The sequence below is a fragment of the Eucalyptus grandis genome, chromosome 2, assembly GCF_016545825.1.
Source record: "Eucalyptus grandis isolate ANBG69807.140 chromosome 2, ASM1654582v1, whole genome shotgun sequence".
Classification (NCBI taxonomy): Eukaryota; Viridiplantae; Streptophyta; class Magnoliopsida; order Myrtales; family Myrtaceae; genus Eucalyptus; species Eucalyptus grandis.
The window spans coordinates 9,359,166-9,381,053 of record NC_052613.1 but is presented as its reverse complement, the minus strand read 5'-3'; the positions used below and the strand labels follow the sequence as shown (position 1 = coordinate 9,381,053).

Genomic DNA, 21,888 nt, shown 5'->3' with positions numbered 1-21,888 from the left:
CCTCAACTGTTGGATCATTAGGTTGGTATCTGCGAACCACTAGATCCAACGGTTTAAATACAGTGGATGAAGATACTCCGAGCTTAACGTAAAATTTCACATCATGGACAAGTATTTTGAATCGGACGTTAGCCAATGAGTCAAGTAACGAAAAATTTAAGTTTGACTTGTTCTTTACTTCACATGACACAAACTTGACCCCTCAAATAGACTTTTTCTGTGAAAACCTAGAAGAAAGTTTTCACCTTTCGATTATAGCAACATGGGGAGAAATCCGGAGAAAATTGCTTTGCATGTTCCGGACCGCTAGACCCAATGTTACCGTTCGATAGCCATCTTTTTTCATTTCCCCCCTCCACGTCCCTTCATATGTACCCCTCCTTGTTTTGCTCCAACACCATCTCCCTTCAGATGGATCTTACCACACCATGTTCCTCTCTCTTGCTCTTCTTCATCTCCCTCCAATTCCTTCCCTGTGCGAGCTTCCGGCTCCTTCCAGCCATTCTTAGAATGCACTCCTTCTGTTTGTAATAATATACGAATCAGCTATCCTTTCAGGCGTGTAGAGCAACCGAGATACTGTGGGTATCCAGGCTACGAGCTTGACTGTGACGGATTTAACCCGATTCTGTCCATGGTGTCTCAGAAATATCAAGTGATCCACATGGATAGGAGCGCGCAGATCCTTGTGGTGGCGAGGTCAGATTTATCAGACAGTATATGTCTTGAAACATATAACGAAACCACTTTAGACTTGAATCTCTTCAACTACACTTCCAATAACCTCAATTCCACCTTAATTTACAATTGCGACTCATGGCCAACCCTTCCATCTTATCATTGGTTCTCTTGTCCTGATTCTCAATTTGACTACTTTGTTCTTGGTGTAAACCTATCAAACCCACCGCCCAAGACATGCAGTTCCATTGTTCATGTCCCGATTTCAAAAAGTGAACCTATAGGTTTACCACCACCTTCGGCAGGCATCGACTTTGGTGATAATATTAGTGACATTCTCAATAAAGGCTTTGAGATCACCTGGATTGCCAACACATCGCTGTGCGAAGATTGCGTTATATCAGGGGGAATATGCGGGTATGACTGGACAAGGCAAGAATTCAATTGTTTTTGCCGTGATGCAGCCTATCCGGCAACCTGCCACAGAACGCCAATACCGGCAAGCGTCCCTTCAATACCGCCGGTACCGGCAATCGTCCCTTCAAGTATGTATGCTTACTCTCATCTAACATGTGGTTTTCAATTAGCTAAAAGTTGTTCAATGAGAAGAATTGCTGGGCATATTCTTCCCTCAAACGAAGTGCAGTCATCCTTGCTGTGACATGCATGATTGTGTTACACTTTAGACTTTTTAAGTCCTAAAACTTTAACACCCTATACTCAAAAACCTTCCTCGCCTTAACTGTTGGATCATTAGCTCGGGATCTGCAAACCCAAGAGATCCAATGTTTTAAATGCGACAAGCGAAGATGCTTCAAGTTTACTGTAAAATCTCACATCATAGACAAGTAATTTAAATCAGAACGAGTTAGTTGACAAGTCAATCAACCTAAAATTTAGGTTTGACTTGTTCTTTACTCTCCACAACATGAACTCTTGACCCCTCAAATGGGCTAGACTTTTTCCACGGTGAGAACCTTGAAAAAAGGTTTCACTTGTCAATTTCGACTACATAGGAATAACTTCGGGGGAAATTGCTTTGCATATTTCCTGGCCTCTGTCTTCCTTGTCACTTCCACCCCCACACCCAGTTTCGACGTTCGATAGCCATTCTTTCTTTTTATTTCCCTCCTTCACGAAATATCATAAGACTGAAATTGATTTCGGTCAAAGTCCATGCTCAGAATAGCTTCCTCTATTTACCGAGGAATTCACCACATCGATCTCTTTCACACTTCAGGCCGGAGAAAGTAAGTAAATAAAAAAAGAATTTCTCCATCCTTAGCTTGCCCCTCTGAACTCCAAACCCTCACTCCACATGATATTCTTTATCCATGAGAGCATGAACTTATTCAAATGGGTGACACAGCCACTCTCCTTCTCTGCTTCCCTTCACACTCCATCCCCGTCTTCGTCCTCATTGTCCTCATCGTTTCACAAGTTCTTTTATGCGAGGGAGACAACGATGTCCATTATACTAACTGCCGTTGCTCAAGTCTTATTTTCAGTACTTGAGTCCTGAGCAATTTCTGTCATGAAAAAGATGGAAAGCTATTGCTTCCTAGCTAAAGATCCAATGTGGATCATCATCATCGTAAATCACGAGAGATGGCTTGATTCAGATTGGCCGAGGAGTTGCGGCCCTTTTCGACCCAGTGATTTTACCCAAGTTGCAGTTTGAGCTGATGATATGTCAATACCACCTGTCAAATCAGTTCAAAAAATATGACTAGGCAAAATAAATAGAAACTCGTCCAGAGGAAGTTTAGCCGCCTCAGTTTTGAGGCTCCAATCCCTTCTGTTCTCTAGTCTAGGTGATGGCCATGCTTCTGTCTAGACGCTGCAAACGACGTTCGTGAGGTCCTTATTGAAGTTTCCTCAAAGTGAACCGTGAAGGAGATTGGCAAAGCTCGTTGATTAGTCAGGGGCTGCCTGTAGGAATTGTAAAATTGGGGAATACTAGTCCAAGTCGTCCCAAGTCAAGTTTACAATTAGCTGGCAGCTCAAGCTACTTGGCTTTGTTTCCACGTGCCTTGTTCTCCTTCTTTTCCTCTTAGCTTTTGTCTCACCGCGCCAAAGTCTTGGTCTTTCGTGAGGCCAAGGCGAGAGGTTCTCGTTAGTGCATCGGGTCAAGTCCTCCATTCCAAAACCAGCATTATTATTTATCTCTCTGCATCCTCTTCCTTTAGATATACCCTCCTCCTTGTTTTGCTTCAACTCCAGTTCCCTTCAAATGGATCTTACCATGTCATGTTCCTCTCTCTCCTTGCTCTTCTTCCTCATCTCCCTCCAAATTTACTTCCTGGCGCCAGCTGCCAGCGCGTTCCCACTGTTCCAAGAGTGCACTCCTTCTAATTGCGGAGGTCAAGAAATCAGCTATCCTTTCAGGCATGATAAGCAACCGAGATACTGTGGGCATCCAGACTACGAGCTTGACTGCAACGGAGATAGCCTGACCTTGTCCATGGAGTCCCTGAAATATCGAGTGATCCACATGAATACCAGCACACAGATCCTTGTGGTGGCGAGGTTGGATTTATCAAAAGAGATATGTCTTGAAACATATAATGAAACCACTTTGGATTTGAATCTCTTCAACTACACTTCCAATGACCTCAATTCCACCTTATTCTTTGATTGCTACTCATGGCCGAACCCTCCGTGGCCAACCTTTCCACCTTATCCGTTCTCTTGTCCCGAGTCTCAAGATGGCTACTTTTTTCTCGGGGTCGACCTTCCAAAGCCACTGCTTGACCCATGCAGTTCCATTGTTCATGTCCCGATTTCAAAAAGTGAAACCCTAGGTTTTCCACCACCTTGGATGGATGGCAACGAGAGTGCTACGATTAGTGAGATCCTCAACAAAGGCTTTGAGATCACCTGGATTCTCAACACTTCTTTGCAGTGCGAAAGTTGCAATAAATCTGGGGGAAGATGTGGGTATGGCTGGACAGGGGAAAAATTCAATTGTTTTTGCCCTGATGGTGCCTATCTGACGACCTGCCCCGGATCGCCAATACCAGCAAATGTCCCTTCGACACCGCCAGCACCGAGAATTATCCCTTCGGGTATGTATGCTGACTCTCACCCAATATGTGGTTTTCAAATAGCTATAGTTGTTGAGAAGTATTGCTGGGCATACCCAATTGGAAACGACCCACCCCTGCCCCTAAAGGTTCACAATCTCATTTTCCTCTGCAACCTTCCTTGCCTTAACTGTTGGATCATTAGGTCTGTATCTGCAAACCCGCAAGATCCAACGGTTCAATTACGATGAGCGATAATGCTCCAAGTTTACCATAAAATTTCACATAATGGACCAGCTGTAAAATTTCACATAATGGACCAGTAATTTAAATTGGAACACGTTAGCATAAGTCAATCAACCTAAAATTTAAATTTGACTTGTTCTTTAGTTTCCACAGCATCAACTCTTGACCCCTCAAATGGGCTAGGCTTTTTCCACAGTGGGAACCTTGAAAAAAGGGTTTCACTTCTCAATTTCAACTTCACAGGAAGAACTCGGGAGGAAATTGCTTTGCATGTTTCCTCTGTCTTCCTCATCACTTCCACCCCCAGACCCAGTTTCAATGCTCGATAGCATCCCATTGATTTCCCCCCACGAAATTTCAGAAGACTAAAACTGGTCTCGGTCAAAGTCTACGGTCAAAATAGATTTCTATATCATACTGAGGAAGAATTAGCGACATCCATCTCTTTCACACTTGAGTCCGGAGAAAGTGAATACAAAAAGAATTTCTCCATCCTCAGCTTGCCCCTCTGAACTCTAAACCTCGTTCCACAATTTATTCTCCACCCGTGAGAGCATGAACTTACTCAAATGGGTGACGCAGCCACTCTCCTTCTCTCCCCCCCTTCAAGCTCCGTCCTCGTCTTTGTCCTCGTCATCCTTATCGTCCCACAAGTTCTTTTATGCGAGGGAGACGATGATGTCCACTATACTGAATGCCACCGCTCTTTTAACTGCGGAACTGTTGCAAATATTACCTATCCTTTCTGGGGAGGCGGCCGACCCCAATTCTGTGGAATTCCAGCATTCAGGGTCGACTGCTATGAGGACGAATTCCCTATATTTGAGTACCAAGAGCAGAAGTATCAAGTCCTCAAGATTGATCAACATCTTCATATGATGACAATCACTAGGATGGATCTGATGGAGGGTACGTGTTTGCACGAGTTTAGGAATACTAGCATAATGGATTCCACTCTCTTCCATATGACCCCAGCCGTTAAGAGCCTCAACATCTTCTATGGATGTTTGGACACAATGAAGAACATAAGCAACGAGTTCAAGTGCTTCTACAATGTCGTCAGGAAGTCGGCTTTCTTCATAGATGACATCTTCTTGGACAGAGGGTTCTGTAGTTTCATCACCAACTGTGTCACGAGCATCAAGGTTCCTGTTCTTTGGAGTGCACTCAATGATGTCGGAAGACGCGATATCAGCTTGCTGGAAGCTTTGAATCAAGGGTTCGATGTTCAGTATAGTGACCACCCTGAGTGCCCAACTTGTACTTCTCTCGGGTTTTGCGGTAGCAACACCTCTTCTTCATCATCTAGTTTCACATGTTATTGCCGAAGCAAACCCAACGCTCGTACCTGCAATGACCCTGGTACGTTCTTTAGGTAGCATTCCCAAGTGATAATTCTCTACTTCATTTGGTGGGTTCTTGTTCATACCAGCGCATGGGATTCTATTATCGACCATGTGGAATATGCACGAAATCACCAAACCTTGAGCTTTTGCGGAGTTAATTTCAATTAGTTCCACAGAGATCATATGGCCAATGAACCCCAAGAATTTGTCCAGAGAAAAATCCAATTTGACCGAATGTGATCCGCTTGTTTCTTTTGTTGAAAATTCGATGGCGCTGCTCTTTATTTTGTCTTCCTCCATCTAAGAATATCTCGGGACAAGAATTAAGACTTTTCTCTCGTTTTTCTCTTTGGTGGCACAAACCAAGAGGAAATTTCAACCTAGCGACTGCTTGGCCAGCAATTCTTCCCGAGAGAGAGAGAATGAGAGAGAGTCGTTTTTGCTGACTAGTCACGAAGGTCCGTTGCAAGCCAAACACGTCACAGTGTTGAATTGTCAATGGTCAACGGAGGAGGAGCTCATGAGGAAGGCAATTTAGATTGGACTTCCTTTTAGCCCCGATTTGACTCTTGATTCAGGCCCATGAAAGGGAGCCCAAAATGGGCCCATTGATGTGGATTTGGGCCCATAATTTAGACTATAGGATCATCGAAGTCAACGTACGTTGACTAATTCCAAGACTCCGTTGGGTCGTAACCTACGCTTAGGGTTGTAGGAACTTCGACGTGAGTTAAGAATCCAGGGAAATGTGATTAATTTTTCATTAGCACTAAAGTTTGGTATCGGAAAATTAAAAAAATAAAAAATAAAAAAGATCAAGAACCAATAATTAAGTTGCATTGCTTAGTTAGGATATGTTCTTAATGATTAGGTAAGATCATTAAAGTCAACATTTCGAAAAAAACGTTGGTGGGTACTCCAACCTAAGTCCCCTTTGACTAGGAAGTTTCCTGGTTTGTTCCTCTTAAAGGTTTTTTTTTCCAGGGGCGAAAAGTTCCCCCGCGTAAGCCATGAGGCGTTTGACTAATGCGCGCCCCGGAGCCACTTTCCGTCTCCGCTCGGCATTCTTCGCTTCAAAGTCGATGAACCAGCACAACGACAGCGACTGGGGTTTCAGGACCGGTTCAAACCAACCCCATTTTGAATATTCTGCAAATTGCTCTTTCCACACCCTCTCCTGCCTCTTTCTCCTATCTTCTGCTGTCCTCTGCCTCCTCCTTCCAGTCCCAGATGAATCTCCAGAGCTTCATCTGCGGAGCTGGTTGTCGCCGGTTGGCCCTTGTCGTCATCTTCGCCAGCTTAGTCTATAGGGCTGTGTCGGAGGATGCGCAGTACGAGGCCTGCGCGCCTCGGAGCTGCGGATATGGCCCAAACATCAGCTACCCTTTTTGGATTTCGGGCGAACCTGGAGTCTTATTGTGGCCATCCAGATTTCGAGATCACCTGTGTAGGGATTCTTCCTTTCCTGAATTTTTCGGACAGTGAGTTCTTCTACATCAAGGATATCTTCTACGCCAACCATTCTATCCTCCTGGTTGATGCCTTCGTGTACCATGACACCTGTGATGCTCCGCAGCATAATATCAGCTTCAAAGGAACGCCTTTCAATCTGAGTTCCACAAATGCTGATTTCTTCTTCTACTATAATTGCACCTTGCAACCGCCAGATTCTACATATCCGGTGGACTGTGCTAGCAACTCCACCCACCACTCTTTTGCGGTTTTTCACGAGGATGTATCGCAGGAAACATATTTGAATTCTGTCATCAGCACCTGCGACTCTGCAGTTAGTGTACACGTTGATGTCAATGCAAATAACGCTAGCTTGGCGACTATGAATTACAGTGAGATTATGGAGATTGGGTTCCTTTTGAACTGGACTGCAATTAATTGCAGCAACTGCGAGGAAAGTGAGGGACGGTGTGGGTTCGAGAACAATACTTTCATATGCTTTTGCCAAGATCACCCTCATTCTCAAACCTGCAATGATGGTAAATGCATGGGTAATTCGGTTTTTATTTTCTTGGCTGAGTTTTCGGGTCCACTGTTTTGCTTGATCTTTCGTTTCTACGTGCTGTGTATAACGTCCTTGAACTTCTTCAATTTCTTCACCTTAGGTTAGATTCTAGACTCAGCTTACTGCTGCAAATGAAACTCTCTGGTCTCCTGGGTTCCAAGATAACTTATCAGAACCTCGTAGATTTTGATGTTCACGAACCTGGAGGAATTGAAAGAAGAGTAACGGAAATGTTCATGTTTCTTTCTCTCTGCAACAGTTTTCTAGTCATCAATTGGGTGTTCATGATTGAAGAAGCTTGAAAGTTCTTGCCTGAACGAGAGCTGCCCACTTCTTTTATCAGCAGAACGATAGTTCTGCTTAGAAGCCTAAAGTTTTGAGACACGTCTAGAAACATACCGCCCATTCAATTGGTGGCACAGAAAGTTCTATTTATCTCCACGTCTGATACCACATTGTTGATCATATTGCAGAGTGTTTGCTACTTTTATTCCTGCAAGAAAAAGAAATTTCCTGTCTTCCTGTTCATTCCCTGATAGCTGTAGAAATTCAGGATTTTAGCTAATGTCTATACTCGTTAGTCGATCAGCCACATATCCATTTGCATGTGCTTCCAATTTCTTCTGGTAAGATGTCACTAATTTATCCATGGAATTTTCAAGATGAGGACCAAGCCAAACCGGTGAATTTGTAATCTTTCCACTCGATCAAGGCTATTTTTCTTTCTTGAAACTGAATGAACTATAACCTCATGATGCACCCTGATCTTTATATTCCTTAGACACTTTGAAATGATCTGTCTGCAATCCATTGATACATATTTCACTTTTGATGACTACTGTCTCAGGAAAGAGCAGGATTGGTTTCAAAGTTGGAATAGGTAATTATTTCAAGACCTTTTCTTTCCCATTTTGACAGTATGCTTCCCTCATTGCTCATTGGAATCTAATGATATGGGGTCTCTCCCCTAAAAATCAGGCTTGGGTATCCCAGCAGGCGGAGTTCTGTTGATGATTGTTGGTTTCTATATCTATCGATCTCACCAAAGAAAAAAGTATGGCCAGTCATCCTTTGCCTTGAGAAGCATCTCCTCAAATTACTCCTCCAGGACAGATTTTGAGATGGGCCTCCATGGACTGCCCATCTTTGACTATGACGAACTTAAGAAGGCAACCAACGATTTCGATCCAGCAGCAGAACTTGGTGATGGAGGCTTTGGCACTGTTTTCAAAGGTAAGAGCAATACTAAAATTGTCCACAGTTAGTGAGCCCATCATCAAAGATTTTGCCATGACCTTAACAAGTTTTGCAGGCAAACTCCGAGATGGGCGTGTAGTTGCAGTCAAGAGATTGTATGAAAGCAACTACAAAAGAGTCGAGCAGTTCATGAATGAAGTCGAAATACTTACTCGCTTACGCCACCCAAATCTAGTCTCACTGTATGGCTGCACCTCCCGGCAGAGCCGTAGACTCCTGCTTGTGTATGAATATGTGCCAAATGGCACGGTGGCTGATCATATTCACGGAGATTTAGCTAAACCTGGCTTGCCCCCGTGGTCCACCCGTTTTAACATAGCCGTAGAAACTGCAAACGCATTGGTGTATCTCCACGCATCTGATGTTATCCACCGAGATGTGAAGACCAACAATATCCTGCTGGACGAGAATTTCAGTGTCAAGGTTGCGGATTTCGGTTTGTCACGCCTCTTCCCATTTAATGTCACTCATGTTTCAACTGCCCCTCAAGGGACACCAGGTTATGTCGATCCAGAGTACCACCAATGCTACCAATTGACTGAGAAGAGCGACGTATATAGCTTTGGAGTAGTCTTGATGGAGCTCATATCTTCCTTGCCAGCCGTTGATATCATGAGGCATCGCCATGAGATAAATCTATCTGCCCTGGCCATTAACAAGATCCAAAGCCACGCCTTGCACGAGCTTGTAGATCAAAATCTTGGGTTCGATACAGACTATAGGACTAGAGAAATGATTACTGCGGTGGCGGAGTTGGGGTTCCAGTGCTTGGAAGAAGGCCACGACATGAGGCCATCGATGGAAGAGGTATTAAAAACACTAAAGGAAATACAAAACCGTGGAGACAACATGGAGAAGTCAGACCAACCAGATAATATATCGGATGATGCTGTTCTGTTGAAGAACAATCCGTTAACATCTTCGCCAGTTTCAGTCACGGCGAAATGGGTTAGCAACGATTCAACGCCCAATGCCAGTGGTTAGGTTGCCATTGCAGGAGACGAGATCTTCTGAAGACTGCCGATATGTACAGTAGTGAGGTAATGTGTATGAGTGAAATAAAGAGGACAGCCACATTATGATATTTTTCCGTTGTTTGTTATCATATTCTTCCATACTGGGCATCTTTCCTGAGATGGGAATATTCTGTGGATGAGAGGAGTAGTTGGCATAATTTCTTCTTTGTTCTCTCTCCTGACTTGAATTCAAGAGCTTAGCCCTTTTCTTTACGGGTAGGTTCGAGACCACGAAAACGATTCGACATTGCCCTATTTGTACCATCCAACCACATTGCATGAAAAGTTTTGGTTGGATTTCTGCCTAGATTGAAGAACAGCCATGCTTTCTATTCTTCCTAGTTTTTCCTTGCAATAGTAATGCACCGGGCAGGCGGGGTTAGTCAGTGCAGTTTGATTGTCACATTTCGACCAACCGTGACAATTGTTATGGCAAAACAAAGGATGTATCGGATAAACAATACCATGAGCTCTTGCTTTAGTAAAACACCTTCTATCTCATTTTCAAGGCTGCTTGCTCAGCAAATAAATTAAGAAGCAACTGAGAAAACAATGTCGACACTGGAGTTTCGCTGACCATTGTCAATTGTATGATTTAAATGAAAACTAATTCATGAGCTAGGGACATTAAAATTTAGAGACCTTTTTTTTTTTTTTTTTTTCTTAGCCTACTCTAACACTTACATTATTGTAGAATGTGGGTCGAAATCCACTCAAACGAAATGAAATTGACCATAGGAAAATGTGGAGATTTGAACCCCCCCCACCTCCTCCTTCCAAATTGAAAAGGTCCAACTCAAACAACTAGTGATTAATTTAGAGACCTTGAGCACCATTATGAGAATTTCGCTTGACCATAGGCTGGTCAACGCCGAGAGATCAAGTCAGCTTTTATGATAAAGCCCATCAGGACTTTTTCGGCCCAATTCTAGCCAATTAAACTAAATTTCTTGTCCAGCAAAAAGATAGAAAAACTAAATTTCTTGGCCGTCAAATTTTTCAAGCATAAAGGCAGAGTTAAATGAAGATCAAGGCCAGCCCGAGCCCGAAGGACCTAGGCCGGCCTGCAAAATTGACTTGCTCCTCACCTCACTGGGACACCTCATCATCATTCCATATCACCCTAGCATCATTCCAATCTTTATACATCTTAAAAATATTGGGTGGTCCAGAAGCTCCACAGAAGCACGGACCTCTTCACTCACTGATTGAGGGTCTATGTTTTAGATTTCCAAAAATTCCTTTCTCAATCACCTACTCTTCTTTCACAAACACCCCACCACTTCATCTCGGTTGCCTCGACAAGTCCTCCATAGTCATTCCAACGTCTAAGCTTCAAAGCTTGAAAATATCATTCTTTTGATCTTAATAAGAAAAAAGTGCCATTAGTGATACGGATGCATTCGGTTTAAAGAAGCTTGTAAACGAGCTGTGTAAGTTAAGGTTTTTTGGAACTCTTGATATTATTAAAATATTTAAATAATAAAGCATGCATTCATCTAACAGCATAAATTTTTAAAATAGTCAATATTAGTTTCACAAAATCTCATACAGTATCAAAATTAGAGGTCCTGAGTTCAACTTTTACCAGGCTCCATTTACCTCCCTAATTAAATTTCACGCTTAGTACTAGATAAAATATCATATTAAGCGCGAGATAGAGTATTAGAATATTTAAATAATAAACTATGTCATCATCCAACAGTTTAAGCATTTAGAACAATCGACGGTGGTCTCACAAAATTTAACATATACACTCTTTTGGTAACATTCCTAGGTGATCATTCTCTACTTCATTTGGTGAGTTCTTGTTCATACAGTACTGGCGCATGGGATTCTGTTATCGACCATGTAGAATATGCAAGAAATCACCAAACGTTGAGCTTCTGCAGAGTTAATTTCCCTTAGTACCTCTACAATACTATGATCAATGGACCCCAATAATTTGTCTAGAGAAAACTCGATTCGATCGAATGTGATCTGCTTGTTTCTTTTGTTGGAAATTTGATGGCACTACCCTTTGCTTTGTCTTCCTCCATCTAAGAATATCACGCGACAATGATTAAGACTTTTCTTTCGTTTTTATCTTCGGTGGCGCAAAGCAAGAGGAAGTTTCCACTTAGCTACTGCTTGGCCAGCAATTCTGAGAGAGAGAGAGAGAGAGAGAGTTTTTGCTGACTAGTCACGAAGGTCTGCTGCGAGCCAAGCACGTCCCAACGTTGAATTGTCAATCGTCAACGGAGGAGGAGATCCTGAGGAAGGCCATTTAGATTGGTCTTCCTTCTAGCCCCAATTTGACTCCTTGATTCAGGCCCATGAATAGGAGCCCAAAAATATGGGCCCATTGATGTGGGATTTGGGCCCATCGTCCGTTGACTAATTTCAAGACTATGCTGGATCGTAAGCTACGCTCGCTCGGGGTTGTGAGGACTCCGACATGGGATAAAAATTTAGGGAAATGTGATTAATTTTTGTTTGCGCTAAAGTTTGGTATAATAATAATTAACTTGTCTACTTAGACTCCGTTTGTTTCATGGAAAATACAGCGCTTTTCGGAAATTTTCCAAACACTCATTTTCTAAGAGAATGTCACTATTTTCCGATGTTCATCTAAAACTTGAAAATGAACTGGAAAGTATTTTTCATTGTTCTTCTCTATATATATTTTTTTTCAATAAATTTATTATTATTTTATTGTTAAAATCAAATTTTAAATTATTTTGAAGATATATATTTTTAATTTTTTAAAAATCGATTTTAAATCATTTTTTTTTTTTTTCTTCCTTTTTATTTTCTTTTTCTTTGGCCGGCCACTTGCCATAGTGACAACCAACAACCAGCCAAAGAAGAAGGCGAAAAAAAAAAAAAAGGAAAAAGAAAATTAATTTAAAATTCAATTATTAAAAAAGAAAACAAGAAATAAGGGGTTATAAGATATGAGAGAGAGAGAGTGAGTAAGGAAAATGTTTTCCTCAAATTGAAAAGTAAAAATATTTTCCCTCGTTTAGAAGATCTTTTTTCCTTTAGTGGAAATTGCTTTCCACAACTAATTTATTTTCCATGAAATGAATATTAAAAAATTCGAAAAACGCTTTTCTGAAAATTATTTTTCATAAAACGAAGGGAGTCAGGATTTTTTTTAATGATTACGTAGATCATCAAAGTCAACATTTAAAAAACAAACGTTGGTGGGTCCTCCAACCTAAGTCCCTTTGACTAGGAAGTTTCCTGGTTTGTTGTTCCTCCCAGGATTTTTTCCAGGGGCGCAAAAATTTCCCTGGCGTAAGCCATGGGGCGTTTGACTAATGCGCGCCCCGGAGCCACTTTCGTCTCCGCTCGGTGTCCTTCGCTTCAAAATCGACGAACCAGCACAGCGACAGCGACTGGAGTTTCAGGACCAGTTCAAACCAACCCCGTTTTGAATTTTCTGCAAATTGCTTTCCACACCCTCTCCTGCCTCTTTCTCCTATCTTCTGCTATCCCCCGCCTCCTTCCAGTCTCAAATGAATCTCCAAAGCCTAATCTGCGGAGCTAGTTGTCGCCGGTCCTCGTCATCGTCTTCACCAGCTAAGTCTATCAGGCTGCGTTGGAGGATTCGCAGTACAAGACCTGCGCCCCTCAGAACTGCGGATATGGCCCAAACATCAGCTACCCTTGAGAATGGCAGTGTCTACCATGGACTGCCCATCTTTGACTCCGACGACCTTAAGAATGCTACCAACGATTTCGATCCAGCAGCGGAACTTGGTGATGGAGGCTTTGGCACTGTTTTCAAAGGTAAGAGCAACACTAAAATTGTCCACAGTTAGTGAGCCCATCATCAAAGATTTTGCCATGACCTTAACAAGCTTTGCAGGCAAACTCCGAGATGGGCGTGTAGTTGCAGTCAAGAGATTGTACGAAAGCAACCACAGAAGAGTCGAGCAGTTCGTGAACGAAGTCGATATACTTACTCGCTTATGCCACACGAATCTAGTCTCACTGTATGGCTGCACCTCCCGGCAGAGCCATAGACTCCTGCTCGTGTATGAATATGTGCCAAATGGCACGGTGGCTGATCATATTCACAGCGATTTAGCTAAACCCGGCTCACCCCCATGGTCCACCCGTTTGAACATAGCCATAGAAACCGCAAACGCATTGGTGTATCTCCACGCATCTGATGTTATCCACCGAGATGTGAAGACCAGCCACATCCTACTGGACGAGAATTTTAGAGTCAAGGTTGCGGATTTCCATTTGTCGCGCCTCTTCCCAGTTAATGTCACTCATGTTTCAACTGCTCCGCAAGGAACACCAGGTTTTATTGATCCAGAATACCTTCAATGCTACCAATTGACTGAGAAGAGCGATGTATATAGCTTTGGAGTAGTCTTGATGGAGCTCATATCTTCCTTGCCAGCAGTTGATATCACTAGGCATCGCCACGAGATAAATCTATCCGCCCTGGCCATTAACAAGATCCAAAGCCACGCCTTGCACGAGCTTGTAGATCCAAATCTGGGGTTCGATACAGACTATAGGACTGGAGAAATGATTACTGCGGTGGCGGAGTTGGGGTTCCAGTGCTTGGAGCAAGGCCATGACATGAGGCCATCGATGGAAGAGGTATTAAAAACACTAAAGGAAATACAAAACCGTGGAGACAACATGGAGAAGTCAGACCAAACAGAATATAGCGGATGATGCTGTTCTGTTGAAGAACAATCCGTTAACTTCTTTGCCGGTTTCAGTCACGGGGAAATGGGTTAGCAACAATTCAACACCCAATGCCACTGGTTAGGTTGCCATTACAGGAGACGAAATCATCTGAAGATAGCTGATATGTACAGTAGTGAGGCAATGTGTATGAGTGAGATAAAGAGGATAACCACATTATGATATTTTTCCTTTGTTTGTTATCATATTCTTCCATACTGGGTATCTTTCCTGAGTTGGGAATATTATGTGGATGAGAGATAGTAGTTGGGCACACTTTCGTCTTTGTTTTCTCTTCTGAATTGGATATGAGAACTTAGCCTTTCTTTTTTGGGTAGGTTTGACCACAGAAACAATGGTTCAACATCGACTTTATAGTGTGCTGAATGTCTCATTGGTACCATCCAACTGCATTGCCCAGAAAGCTTTGTTTGGATTTCTGGCTAAAACGATTCGCAAACCGAGAGCGATCCAATAGAATAGCCATGGCTTCTGTTCTTCCTAGTTCTTCCTTGTAATAGTAATGCACTAGGCAGGCAAGGTTAGTCAACTCAGTTTAATTGTCACGTTTCGATTGACCGTGATACATGTTATAGCATAACAAAGGATGTATCCGACAATAAATATCATGAGCTCTCGTTGAGGTAAAACACCTTCTATCTCATTTTCAAGGCTGCTCGCTCAGCAAATAGATCTCTACCTTCAAAAGCAACTGAGAAAACAATGTCGACACTAGAGTTTCGCCGACAATTCTCAAATGCGTGATTTAAAGAAAACTAATCTATGAACTAGGGATATTAAAATTTGGAGACCTTGATCCCATTATGAGATTTTCGCTTGACCGGCATAAAACAATGTCGACACTAGAGTTTCGCCGGCAATTCTTAAATGCGTGATTTAAAGAAAACTAATTTACGAACCAGGGACATTAAAATTTGAAGACCTTCATCCCATTACGAGATTTTCGCTCAACCAGCGGCCGGTCAACGCCGAGAGATCGAGTCCACTTTTATGATAAAGCCCATTAGGACTTTTTCGGCCCAATTCTAGCCGATTAAACTAAATTTCATGCCCAACAAAAGAAAAGAGAAAAACTAAATTTTTTGGCCCGTCAAATTTTTCGAGCATAAAAGTGGAGTTAAATGAAGTTTAAGGCGAGCCCGAGCCCGGACGACCCGGCCCGGCCCGCAAAATAGGCTTGCTCCTCAATTCACTAGGACACCTCATCACCATTTTATATCACTCTAGCATCATCCCAATCTCCATACATCTTGAAAAATATTGGGTGGTCGTGAAGCTCCGCTGGAGCACGCACCTCTTCACATGTCCAGGTGGGGTCTACGTTTCCAATTTCCAAAAACCACCCCTCCACTTCATCTTGGTCGTCTCGACAAATCCGCCATAGCCATTCCAAGGACTAAACTTCAGAGCTTGAAAATATCATTGTTCTGAGCTTAGTAAGAAAAAAGTACCGTTCGTGATACGGCTGTTTTCAGTTTAAAGAAGCCTGTAAATGGCTTTGCGTAATTCAAGGTTTCTAAAAATGCGACTGTGAAAGAACCCACTCTGTTTTTGCCATAATAAACAGAGTACTCTATGCAATGATCAGGAAGAGAACCAACGACCGGAGCACCCACTGCCACCATCGGTCAAGCCTATGGAGAAACTGGATGGATCTCCGGACATTGAAGCCTATGGCACAGCTCCTCGAGAGCCCATCTTTACCGGCGCGATCGCCATCTCGGGCGCAATTGGCTAGGCTCTCCAACCGTTTTTGCTTAAATTGCTGAACGGGATCTTTTTATGTGGAATACTCTGATAAGAGACGCCGCTCAGAGTCTAACGTGACTGAGGGGCGTTCGTGGAAGAAGAGCAGTCTGCGAAGGGGATTCTTGAAAATCTGAGACGTGGGATTTTTGGCAATGCCTTATCTGTCTGCTCTTTGGGCTCCTGATGACTTTGATTTTTACTACACCGTCCAACAATGGCCAGGGTTCGTACTGTGATGTGAAATGAAAGTAGGGGCGAAATTATGTATGAACTTCAATCGACCGCAGGACTTCAAGCTGGCTTAGAACATGTTTGCCTTCACTCTTTCTGAGGGACCGCCCATTCCCGCTTGGCAAGTCACTAAACCCGCTCCATCAAATCCTGACCTCGAGGGAGAGTCGCGACGAATGAGGAGCGGAAACACAACGAAGTCATTTGGGGCCAATATAGTGGATGCACTAAAGACTTAATCATGTCAAGATAGAAGAATATATTGAAGTAGGAAAGGGTATTAAGGGTGCAATACTGCAGTATTGTTGTTCCCTAATTCAGTTGTCGTGTAGGAATACTGCAGGAGCATGGGGATTGACTCCTGTAATTAGGATTTTTTTGGTTATAAAAGCCTACTGTTGTAATTCATGGTAGTTACCATATCACAGCTCAACTCGTCCGCTGCAATGGCTGAACCTTAAAGGTATATTGTCATTCGACAACAATGTCATTTTCTGGTGAACGGGTACTTAACGTAGTCTGAGAACATATTTCTCGAAGAAGATGAAGAATTGCCAGGATCTCAAGTAACGAAACCAAGGGCTCTGAATGAACAAGGTATGAACCGCAGACCCGAGATGCCATTTCAGAACCACAGAACAAGAGAAAGAGAACTCATTTGAGATCGCATAGATATAGCTTTAGCGATGGAGATTCATCAGTTGCTGATCAGCTTCAGGGTAAAAGAGAATGTCAACCAGCTGCTTGAAACTAACATTCACTCTATTTGACACTGAGTTACTTGAAGCAAAACTTTAACTTCAAGAAAGCAGTATTCTATGCCTAAAATTGAGTCCCTCTCTCTAAACTGCTTGAAACTAACAGTCACTCTATTTGACAATGAGTTATTCAAAACTGCAGTATTCTATGCCTAAAATTGACAGAACAGAATGGGAAAGACATCCCTTGTATGCCATTGCTCCAGCTGCAACTGCTTGCCTCACATGGCGATTCACACCCCCCCAAACTACCTGATTGACTATGTACAACTAAACTTCAGTGCATCGATCTAGCCCTAATTCACCTCCCATCCATGAAAGACCTTGGAGGTGCAAGATTGTTAATATTGGATGAAGATGATGCCTCTGGGATGCTGTACCTGATGGCATGCTCAAAAGTGGTGTTCACAAATGCTGGGTTTATCTGCCAATCAGCACCAGCCCCAATCTGTACATGATTGGTTGGTGGGTAATCCTCAAAAGCTTTATCTGTCAGCTGATAATGTGTTGGGTACTGATCCTCCACCTCACCTGGATTAAAAACATCATATTTTAATTCGGGTATTAAAAAATATGGCGTATACATACATACATACATACATACATACATATATGGATTACATAGACAAATTAGATACTATGCGGTACCTAGTGTTAGTTGAGGTGTTTCAGGGTAGTAAGGAAGCTCAATCTCCTCCAGTGTGCTCCAATGTGAGTAAGCTTGTCTGACCAAGGTCTCAATGTAGGGCTGCAAGTGCCATATTGAAGATTTATAAAATAAACCAACATGCCTCTACAAAACTTGGGCTAGGGCATAAGATAATCTGATAAGATTCAGTGCATACCCTGATGATGTTATTTGAGAGGTCCTTGTGGTTGTAGATATGCCCATCTACTATAGCCCTTTCAACTTGGCAGATTGGATTCAAGGTGATGCTGAAGTTGGGCCCTTGGTAAATGTAGTGCTTGTTGCCCTTGTCACAGGTCCTTGCATGCTTTATGGTTGCATCCCAGATCTTCTCAGACATTCCAGCTCCCAATATCTGTTTTTTTTTTTTTTTTTTTTTTTTTTTAATAAAAAGAAGTTATTAATCTCCAAATTAAAGAAGCAAAACCTGAAAGGGGAAATATAAGAGAAATTGAAAGAAGATAAAAAGAATAGGACAAGTACCTTTCTAAGCTTAGATGGGTCCACAACGGACAGCTTCAAGAAATCTTGGACCGTCTGAATTCCTTCTTCACCCAGCTTCTTGTGAAATGCTCCCTCTTTCCCAATTTTCTCTAGACGCCACACCTCATCCCCTAACTGTGGTGGATAATGCTTCTTGTACACTTCAATAACAGAATAAAAAGAAGAGAAATTTTAGACAATGAAATTATTAGCAAAAAAAAAAAAAAAGAGGAAAAAGAAAATAGGGGATTACTACTTAATTAATTTTAGTTAACTCAATGTACTTAGTATTATGAGTTGATTGTTCCGAAGCATCTGACTATTCCTGGCGATTTGCCTCTCTTATAGTTCCCTCAACTAGCTATTCTCGTTTGCAAGTAGAAGATAACCGACCCTCTCCATATAATACTAAGAACTCACCTAACAAAAGATGTCGTCTTCTAATTTTTCTGTCCCTTTCCATACTCATTTAATTGAAATTGCACAATAATTGACTTGACTTGATTTAAATATTTTCCTTTAAATTAAGGCAGGACGCGGACGAGTACAATGAAACACGCGAATATGTGGGGTCACTAAAGTATCTTTTGACCTATTAATTAATGGGAAAGCTTGCTTCAACAACACTCTTCTTGCGGCTTTACTTTGATAAGTCTAATAACCCTAAAAAAAAGCTTGATTGAATGGTCAAGTAACGCGTTGCCCACCGGTCCTACAAGCCGGCAACACGACAAATGGCAAAATGATGGCTGAGTCATAGAAAAAGGAGGAATCGGAAAGATTTGTCCCCAAGTTCCACGGCTGACTTTTTTTCTTTTTCTTTTTATTTATTTATTTTAGAATCTGGGATTTTTCTTCTTCTTTTTATTGCTAAAAGTTTGGGATTTGGGATTTGATAGGAGGATAAAAGGCATGAGTCTTGGAGAAGGGCTAGTGGGTGCTATACACGGTTGATGTCATATCATAACCCATCATGACCCAACCATCATGATTAGAAAACTCCAAATGGATAAAAAAAAAGAAAAGGAAGGAAGAAGAAAAATCAAACTTCGACTCAAGAAGGTAATATGCTGTTTTTTCTTTCTAATTAAAGATGATGATTAGGAATTATAAAAAGTTTGAGGTACTTTGGATGTCAATATTTGTTTCTAAAGAATAATCTAAATGTTTTTCATAAATTATAATTTAATATCCAGCACCTAATCAAAACCACCCAAAACTACCCAGATTTAGGAAGGTGAGGGCCTTTAAAGTACATATACTTTGGTTTGATTAACTCCTGTCACAGAATCAAATAATTAAAGGGACTAAGAACTATATTGTCTAATCAAAGACACTCTATGCTTAGTTTATGCACATAAATCTCATCTACCACATAAACAGTTGCACTATTATATCTAGAATATTTCACGTGGAGTGAGAAAACATATCATCATCTTCATGGCCAAAGGTACACTTCATCGTGCTTTCGCTAGATCGAGCTTTTCCCTTAATATGCTTACAATCTAATTCATATTGCGATCTATCTCAAATCAAAGAAAAGGGGCAGAAGCTAAACAGATTTATGATGATGGAATTGACCGCCATGCAAACTCTAATTTCATCTGCCCGTTTGACAAATGAAGTAGGGGCACAGATCATTGGACTGGTAGCTTCGTCTCTTCTTATTCATGGTGAAATTGCCCGGTAGTTGGACCAGGACATGGCAAAGAATTGATGGAGCCCGCATGATGCATCTCCCAGTTTTTGATGTGTGATCAGGGTATCTATCTTAATTTGACCCTTGCAGAACAAGATGACAAATTTATGTTCAGTGTGCCACCGGTGCGGGTGCTTTTGACTGAAGACCAGGATTTGATCTCTTTTGTTTACTAATCTATGATTGAAGTGATATCTATTGTCTAATAGATATCAATCTTAACAAGTAGCAACCTCAATTATAGCTATAACTATATATATTCCGAACAAGATTGCATATGAACTTGAGAAAAACCTAATGAGAATCACGTTTTGGTATATATAGTTCAATAATGATCAATGGACTTCAATACCCACTATGCTAATAAAGAAAGATCATGCAAACCAGAACTTATTATGATATATTATGCATGTGAATTAGTGTTCAGATGTGTTTGTGTATGTGGTTGTGGTTATGAATATCGGTAGCAACAATTCATGTGAAAAAACTCATATTTCATGTGGTAAGTGGCCAGTTTCTTTTTGGTCGAATACCCTATGAAATGAAAATGAATCATGTTGTGTGTATTAAAAGGACTGATTATGTGATCATATGTCTATACATAACTAAGAATAAACAGTAGTGCAAGTACTTGAAAAAAAAAATCAAACAACTCACATTCTCCTCGGTGATCTTTGACAACGAATGCCTCGGTCATGGCTTCGCTTATCCTAATGCCGTGGTAGCTCCCTGGAGAAACCCTAGCACCAAGCTTGAACTTCCTGCTCCTAATCCAGCTCGAATTATCGGTCAGCTCGATATCCCCAATGGCAGCCACCCCATTGCTCCTCATGGTCACGCTCAGCTCTCCAGCGAGCAAAGGCCTCTTACCTTGCCTCTCCCTAACAATGTTCCGATCAAATTCCTCGCTCGTCCAATTAGTGCGGTCTCCTGGAGGAAAATCACCATCGAGGACCACGATCTCAACCTTGATTGGGCTAGGGAGAGTTGGGGAGACCGCTTGATCGCCACTTGTGTCAACAAGGATGATTTGGAGCTGAAAACCGTCCGCATCCACGATTTTGCTTCCGGTGAAGATGGGCAGCGTGAGGCTTTTGCTGAACCTCAACTCAAGGCTCGAGGGTTCAGGGGCTTGGATTCGGAGCGAGGGGACTCGCTGAAGCGTGCGCGAGCACCGTACAAGGCTGCGCTCCACCTCTTCATTCACCTGAGGAAGCAACGTAGAACAATCAAACCTAAATAAATTTAAGGGTTTCGCCTATGATCATAAAATGTTATGGTCTAGGGTTTTCAGTGTATAGGTTTCAAGTGGCGAAGTAATTCATTATGAGCTCATAAACTCATAGCACAAGTCAAGTGATTGTGACGAATGATATCTTTCATTGGGGTTTATTTAATCATACATGAAAAATATAGCATTCGATTCTTTTTTTCTTGTCCTCTCTAATTTCTTGTTAAGATGAACAAAGATCAAAAATGAAAGAAAATATATATTATTTTCATGATTTATGTAAATTAGAAAGAAGTTTACTTTCAAGAACATATTAATAAGTGATAATTAAGATAAAGAACCTACCACTCTTCGAAGCATCGGCTCCAAGCCCGAGCAGAAGTTCTTCAAGGAGTTCACCATCACTACTTCTCCAATTACACTGGGTCAAGAAATAGAGAAATTTCATGTTATAAGGAATCAAAAGAAAGGTTCGTTTGCAAAAGAAAACGCAGGTCAAGTTCAATTTCAGAAACGAGGGGAAAAAGCGAACAGAAGAGGAGGAGATCAAAAGCATACGAAGCGAAAGAAGGCCGAGTTCGCATCCGTTTTTCAGACGGCGGGTCGGAGTCGGAACCGGATTCACTGAAGAACCTTTTTGCAGCCATTGATGAAATCCCAAGAGCTATTGAGAGAGGAAGAGAGTTTTGGTGAAGGAAGAGAGGAGTGAGAATGGAAAGAGCAAGAGACAGTTGGGAAGGGAGA

The 21,888-nt window shown here is 41.9% G+C and overlaps 4 protein-coding genes across 5 annotated transcripts in view; 3 read left to right on the top strand and 1 right to left on the bottom strand.

The window, feature by feature from the left end:
* The window catches only part of LOC104421771 (protein SAR DEFICIENT 1), a 33,532-nt gene extending 11,644 nt beyond the window's left edge, over window positions 1-21,888 (bottom strand). The window contains exons 1-7 of one of the 2 annotated variants that reach the window (XM_010033854.3): window positions 21,703-21,887; window positions 21,490-21,565; window positions 20,571-21,120; window positions 18,215-18,375; window positions 17,889-18,086; window positions 17,692-17,791; window positions 17,282-17,574 (exon numbers count right to left, since the gene is read on the bottom strand). In XM_010033854.3, the coding sequence (XP_010032156.2) occupies window positions 17,345-17,574; window positions 17,692-17,791; window positions 17,889-18,086; window positions 18,215-18,375; window positions 20,571-21,120; window positions 21,490-21,565; window positions 21,703-21,791 (1,404 nt within the window). In that variant the 5' untranslated portion in view covers window positions 21,792-21,887 and the 3' untranslated portion in view covers window positions 17,282-17,344. Of the gene's footprint in view, window positions 1-17,281; window positions 17,575-17,691; window positions 17,792-17,888; window positions 18,087-18,214; window positions 18,376-20,570; window positions 21,121-21,489; window positions 21,566-21,702 lie in introns of those variants that run through there. The other variant, XM_039305968.1, reaches the window with a different exon arrangement.
* LOC120290134 (LEAF RUST 10 DISEASE-RESISTANCE LOCUS RECEPTOR-LIKE PROTEIN KINASE-like 2.7) lies at window positions 849-3,955 on the top strand. Its single transcript, XM_039305826.1, has one exon. The coding sequence runs from the start codon at window positions 2,912-2,914 to the stop codon at window positions 3,953-3,955; it is 1,044 nt and encodes a 347-aa protein (XP_039161760.1). The 5' UTR covers window positions 849-2,911.
* LOC104421778 (LEAF RUST 10 DISEASE-RESISTANCE LOCUS RECEPTOR-LIKE PROTEIN KINASE-like 1.2) lies at window positions 5,852-9,893 on the top strand. The gene is given in 5 exon segments (XM_039305966.1): window positions 5,852-6,703; window positions 6,705-7,299; window positions 8,161-8,193; window positions 8,292-8,546; window positions 8,626-9,893. Coding segments are annotated over 5 exon segments (1,989 nt in total). The 5' UTR covers window positions 5,852-6,526; the 3' UTR covers window positions 9,555-9,893.
* Window positions 12,983-14,369, top strand: LOC104434414 (LEAF RUST 10 DISEASE-RESISTANCE LOCUS RECEPTOR-LIKE PROTEIN KINASE-like 1.1). The gene is given in 3 exon segments (XM_039305825.1): window positions 12,983-13,363; window positions 13,443-14,250; window positions 14,252-14,369. Coding segments are annotated over 3 exon segments (1,200 nt in total). The 5' UTR covers window positions 12,983-13,089.